This window comes from Gossypium arboreum, chromosome 6 (assembly GCF_025698485.1).
Source record: "Gossypium arboreum isolate Shixiya-1 chromosome 6, ASM2569848v2, whole genome shotgun sequence".
Taxonomy (NCBI): Eukaryota; Viridiplantae; Streptophyta; class Magnoliopsida; order Malvales; family Malvaceae; genus Gossypium; species Gossypium arboreum.
The window spans coordinates 46,447,584-46,454,605 of record NC_069075.1 but is presented as its reverse complement, the minus strand read 5'-3'; the positions used below and the strand labels follow the sequence as shown (position 1 = coordinate 46,454,605).

General features: G+C 31.5%; 1 protein-coding gene across 1 annotated transcript; it reads right to left on the bottom strand.

The window, feature by feature from the left end:
* Positions 1-3,383: 3,383 nt before the first annotated feature.
* On the bottom strand, positions 3,384-5,981 carry LOC108484774 (L-type lectin-domain containing receptor kinase VII.1-like). Its single transcript, XM_017788675.2, has one exon. The coding sequence runs from the start codon at positions 5,779-5,781 to the stop codon at positions 3,706-3,708; it is 2,076 nt and encodes a 691-aa protein (XP_017644164.1). The 5' UTR covers positions 5,782-5,981; the 3' UTR covers positions 3,384-3,705.
* Between the last annotated feature and the right edge of the window lie 1,041 nt (positions 5,982-7,022).

Here is a 7,022-nt window from a genome sequence, read left to right as displayed (position 1 = left end):
TCGTATAGATTGAAATGCTATAAGCTCACCTTACTGTTGTAAAATGTAATGACAGGAAAATCATATAGTTAGCTATTTCAATTTTGTTAATTATGAATTGAGGTGAGTTTACTACTTTAAAACCTATGAACTTACTAAGCATATGTAATGCTTACTCTGTTTGTAGTTATCTTTTGTGGAATGAGGTGATCGGATCACTTCGGAGCTCACAATATCAAGCCTTTGATTCGGTAGTCTTTTTATTGTTCTGGACTCGGTTATGTGGCATGTATATAGGCAATGTTATGCTTATGTGAAATTATTTTGAATAATGTTGATTTTGGACCCAAAATGGTAAATGACATGTATGGTTATATGATATGGATGAACGTGTGTATCTTGGCAATTATGTTTAGTTATAATAGAAGCGTATAGATGATCATATTGACAAATGAAAATGGTTATGTAATGAATTGAGCATGGGCCTTTAGTATGGATTATATTGGTAAGTAGGTGTTGATTGTCAATTGAAGATGGATTGAATATATATAGATTGCATTTTAAATAAATGTTAAGTTTGTATTTCAAATATGACATGTTACCATCATTGATTGAGGAAGGTTGAATTGTGGTATGTAGCATGGTTTGAGATGGTTTTTATGCAGGTAGTAATGTGCTTAAATTTGCATATAAGTTAAAGTTTGATTTGAGCATGAAAAGGTACCAAAATACAAGATTTTCAACCTTCTAGTAAAAAGCATCGATACTATAAATGAAAGTATCACTACTTTACCAAATGAACAATGTTTTAAAACAATAAAATGTCAATTTGGTATTAATACCAGTATAAAGTATCGGTACTTAGTCCCAAGGATCGATACTTTATAAAAAGTGTCAATACAAATTGATTTATGTTCAAAATTTTGAAAATGGCAGAATGCCAAAACGGTATCAATACTAAATTTAGTATCGATACATTCCATCAAGAGTATCTGTACTTTATTTCCAGTATTGATACTTGTGTATTTTAACTTGATTTTTTGTAACATCAAAGCTAAGAACGGTATACCTATGCTTAGATTTTGAAAAGTTTACAGTTTGGTCCTTATTTATTATATGCGTATAATAAATATACCAAATTAATTATTATTCAAATTTAGAAAATTTAAATTTAATGAATATATAAAATATATAATAATAAAAGAGAAAATGTTTAATACACTATCAATGGAGTTTTTAAATTCTACAAGCTGGGTCAGGGGATTGAAAAGTGTCCTATAGAATTGATATGTGACAATTTTTTCGTAAAGCTATTTGTGAAATAAAAAATATATACTACTAATGTACTGAATATTAACCCATAATAAAATATATTAATTAATAATATTATAATCAAATTAAGTTTAAGAGAATCCACATATCGGATTTGTTAAACATTCAATTAATGAAAAAATCAAATTGTATGTACTCATTATACTCATAATTCATATAAAAAGTGAACATGGAAGCCATTTTAAACTTTTTCCTTATTTTGATACGTTTTGATTAATACCAAAATGCCTGAATTACAAAGCTGATCAATTAACATGATTACTGTGTTCATTTTTAGCAGGCAAGGCAAAAATTATGTAACATGACTATTGTGTTTAATTCAGTGCATTTTTTAAATGCTTAACTGATTTGTTGATTTTTTCCAATAATTTTTTTATTCTATAGCCTAAATATAAAAAGTATATTTTTCAATATTCTAAATTTAATAATAAAAATAAAAATATTCAAATGTCAATTATTTGAGCATAATTTAAATGTCAATTTAATGATTTAATAATAATAATGATTATTTTGTCAATTTAATTGTTTTTTTTCAAACTCACGCCTTTTATCTATATATATTAGATAAAAAAATTATATAAATATCATATAATCAACCATACATATTACATACAAAATTCATATACATATAATATTATTCATTATGTTTATACAACTCCTATATCTATATCTATATTATATTATATTATATTCATCAACGTTAGTTATATTATATACAATATTTCTATTAAAATAAAACATTTATATAATTTTTTGTTTTATATCAATTCAACTTGTATTCTATTATTATTATTATGTAAAAGAAAAATTAATTATTGTGTTCAAAATAAAAATATTTATAATTTATACAACATGAAAATTATTTGAATTTGTCTAAGTCCACCGGACCTAACTTGATCCAATCCAATTTTGGGAAAATCCAATCTCGAAAAAAATTGAATTCAAAAGAACCTGAATTCAAAAAAATCAGATCTTGAAAAAACTTAAACTTAGAATAATCTAAATCTAAATATAGCCTTGCCTGAGCCGCCCATTTGCCGCCCCTACTAGAATATGCGATATATTGCTCAAAATAATAAATCAAACTCTTTTATGTACATAAACAATCATATTTTATTTTTGAACTTTAAACCATTTTTTAATTTTCCCATAATTTTCTTTTTTACAAATATGAAAAAATTGTTTTCAATTTTCACATATTTTTGTGTTAAACTAACAAAAATTATAAATATTAAGAGCTATAAAAGTTATTCGACCTTTTCTATAATTGCTAAATCAGCAACCAATGACAAAATTGGACGAAATTTTAAATAAAAAAATATAAAGACTTGAAGTATCAAAATTAAAGTGCGAGAATTACATTTGAAAAGAGCCCCCCTCCTCCTTGCAGAATGGTGCAAATTCAGGGTGGTTGATATGGGCCGTTGGTTTAGCCGCAATTGTGGATGGAGTCGAAGGTAGGTAGGCAAATTGCTTTTTAAAGGATGCTAACTTTTGAGCAATCCATTGGACTCTCAGAGATTCTGAAGAAGCCCAAAGAAAGAAGAGGAAGAGAGGGAGTAAGCTACTGACATCAAGTAATCAGAGTTGCCATATAAGGATGCAACTTACTTTTAGGTCCATTTCCCATATCACATTGTTTTCATAATAGTGGATTCAACCCTTAACCACTCATCTTGCCTATATTTTATGCACATTGCCAACCGTTTTCTCAACGATAAACTTTTAAACTCACCCAAATTGCAGCCTTAGCGACTGTGACAGTCAACTGGAAATAAGTTGAAAATAGAAAATGAATGCTCCAGCCAGAAATCAAACCCGGATCTGTACCGTGACACCACTGGTGCTCGTTGTTTCCTAGGATTGCAAGTCATTGGAAATTTCTACTTTTAACTCTAAAAGCAACCCATTGGATCAAGTTATCCATGTATTCACATGTTTTAGTTTATTATCATCGTATTTTTATATTTTTAAATAAGATTTTTAAGACACTTATATATTATTTTGTGTTACTGAGAGCCAACCAGTTGGCATGGTAGATTATCCTAAGACAGACAATATACATGGAACAATTTGATGACTTGCATCACATCACATCACATCATCATAATCTATACTCATCCTTCTACTCCTTACAATATGGGTTTAAAGTTTGGACTTTAAGATACATATATGTACAAATGACATGCCTAAGCTATTACCATTTTCACATTGAAAAAGCTCTTTTGTAACACTCAACAGACATGAAAGAATGCCAAAAAGTATAAAGGTGCAAAATCAACAAAGAAAAGCATTTCCTCACCTAATGATTGATGTTCCCTCAACATGCTATTCAATGTGCATCAAAATCAGTAGAAGCAAAAGAGGCCTCTCATTTTACAAATGATGCAGCGATTATCTACCGTCCACTATTGTGTTGTTCCATGACAGAGACATGGAGGATGAATTTGATCGTCGAATATCATCAAATGTCGGGTGTGACGCGTATCCAAAGTTTTGAGAGTAATTAGCCCACATATCCCTGGACTTCACCTTTGCCAGCAAATGTGCTTCCATATCTTCGGTTTCGGATTCCAAACCTTCATTCTTCCCTTCAAACACTATCACTACTTGCCTCATTGTTGGTCTCGAATCAGGATTTGGATACGAGCACAACAACCCCAAATGCAGCACCTTTTTTACCTCCTCCTCGTTGAATCCCTCGTTACCCTTTAACCGTGCATCCACTGCGGTAAGTAATTCTCCTTGCATCATCAACTGCCATACCCAATCCACCAAAGGCGGCTTTCCATCCTCTATAGGCCTCCTACCACACATGACCTCTAAAATTAAGACCCCAAAACCAAACACATCGGTTTGTGTCGATGCTCGTCCGTTCCTAACAACTTCTGGGGCCAAGTAACCCAAAGTTCCGACCACTCGCGTCGTGGTTGCCACTTGACTGTGCCCATGCATCCGAGCCAACCCGAAATCCCCTAACCTTCCATTCATATCCTTATCAAGCAATACGTTGCTGGCCTTGATATCCCTATGTAAGACCTTAGCTTCCCATCCCTCATGTAAATACAATAACGCTGAGGCAACATCTTTCAAGATTCTAATTCTTTCTTCACAAGTCAACATGTTGGTCTCATCACAGTCATAATAAACCCTCTTATCCAAACTTCCATTTTCCATGTAATCATAGATCAACATGAATGTCCCTTTTTCTTTCTTGCACCAACCTTTCAACCCGACGAGGCTCCGGTGTTTTAACCGGCCGAGACTCGAAATCTCTGCCAAGAACTCTTTCATTCCATCATTTTCATGTGAAATGCGCTTCACCGCAATCTCAATTCCTCCAGGTAAAACTCCCTTGTAGACCTTTCCGTTTCCTCCGAAACCGATCACGTTGTCATCCGAAAATCCCTTGGTGGCTGCATCGATCTCTTGGTAAGTCATCCTATGAGGCCAATACTCAAATTCCCAATCTTCCATTTCAGCTCTTTCCTTTGCTCTCCTCCTTTCTCTCTTAATCAAAAACAGGGAAAACAGAGCAATCAAAACAAGAACAACGAAACTCCCCACCGTTACGCCTGCAATAAACGATCTACGCTTATGAAATGGTGTCTTGGGGATAACAAACGATGGTAAACCAGTGGTGATCAAGCGTTCATTTAACGAAAAATTAGAATTACTGAAACTCCAAGACAAAATCCTATGGCTTTCAACCAATCTCCCAGTCGATGAAGTGAACCCAACATACATTTCATCCTCCAAAACATCAGATAAATTCAAAGGTACATTCAACAATGGCCGCTTTGGTCTTTTTATGCCAACAGGTGCCATAGTAACATTAATAACAGAACCTTCATAGTCAATCCAAACTTGATAGTTCTTACCATTATTAAGCTTCAGTTTCTCAAAACCCTGATCCCCATCCTCATTAAAATCACTGTAATAACCAGCGGTGTGGGAGGTTGTTGAGGTGAGGGAGTTAATGTCGATCCCAACATGGTTATCATCTATGTCATCGAATTCTTGGTTAGCGAAAACATCGAACTCCACACCAAACACATGATTGGTCGGGTCGCCGTTGTTTGAGAGGTTGAAAAGGCCAAGATTTTGAGATGCGGTTGTCCCATTGATGCCAGTATTGGGCGTAAAGATGAAAACGAGACCGTGTCCTGGAAGAGTATCCTTGTTCCTTGAAGGAGCCATGGAGAAGATGAAAGAAGTAGAGAAAGGAAGAACATGAGAAGAATTTGAAGTCTTTGTTGGGATTTTTGAACTGTAAAGAGCTCGACCGATAGCAAAAGATGTTTCATTGGTGAGTGTAAGAATTCTGGAATCGATTTGAGCGATACCATAGAGGAAAAGGTTAGTTGAATTGAAGCCATTGAAGACAAAATCAAGAGATAAAACAGAGTGAGAAGACAGGATTATGAACACAAGAATAAACAAAACAGGCTTTGGTTGGTGTTTCTTCATTGCTTACACAAAAAAAAAAAAAACACAGATCAAAGCCTGTTTTTCATGGGAGGTAAATGAAACAGGGAAGGGATTGAGGTTGGGAAGATAAAGAAAGAAAAATAAGGGAAATGGCAGGGATCAGCTGACATGTAAAGGGGTTTGAAAGTCCATAATCAAACATATTATTAAAGACAGCCGAACTAGTATTGGGTTTGAAAAGCTTGAAACTCCTCGAGGATTGATTGCTGTAAAAAACACAAACAAGTTGGGTTTGACAATATTTGTAATTTATTATCTGAATAAAAATTTAAATTAATTAAATTATTTATTAATTTGGATGCAATGGTGAATTATATTATACTCTAAAAAAATTAGAAGAAAAACAACTACTAACTCAAAATTTTGATTAATAAAATAGATATAAACGATAATAATATTAAATAAATTATTTTATTATTTTAATAAAAATATTATTAAAAAAAATTAATTGATAAATGTTTCAAGCTAAATCTATTATTCCAAAGGGAGGGTAAATGAATCGAAAAAGCCAACAATTTTTAACTAAAATATGTTGTAATAATTATATGTTTGATGTTTGCAAAAGGTAAAACATATATGGGCCAATGTACATAGATTAATAACATGGTTTATTATTTTGTTTCATCTATTAAAATAAGTAAATTAATCTCTATATATTATATTAAAAAATTTAATTATTTTTTTAAATATCCACCAATTTCTATCGTTAAGCACTAACATGTTAGACGAAACAACAAGACAATGACATATGGTATGTCACATATAGGGTGCTAATTCAAGCAACCAAACAATAACATGTCATTACTTAATAGTAGAGATTGATGGTTTTAACAAAAAGTAACTAATTTACTCTTTAATCTAATATATAAAAATTAATTTATATATAAAAAGGTAAAATACAATTCAACTTTTAATACAAAAGTTCCCATAAAATAAAAAAAAGGGTAAACTACATTAGTAGTCACTCAACTATATATATATATATATTGGTCAATCAATTATGAAATGTTACAAAATGATCACTTAATTATTCAATTTTATTTTTTTGTCACTTAACTATGTTAGATTTTAGTATTTCTATTTTTATGTTAGTCAACTAGTAAAAAACAAACAAAATTTAATAATTAAGAGAAGAAAATTTGTAATTTTGATAATTAGATAAAAAAATTACCAATATAATTTTCCCAAATAAAAGAAATAGTTGGTGTGACATAAAATAT

Bases quoted from the DNA above. Each gene is read 5' to 3' on its own strand.
- LOC108484774 (XM_017788675.2), bottom strand. From the start codon at position 5,781: ATGAAGAAACACCAACCAAAGCCTGTTTTGTTTATTCTTGTGTTCATA.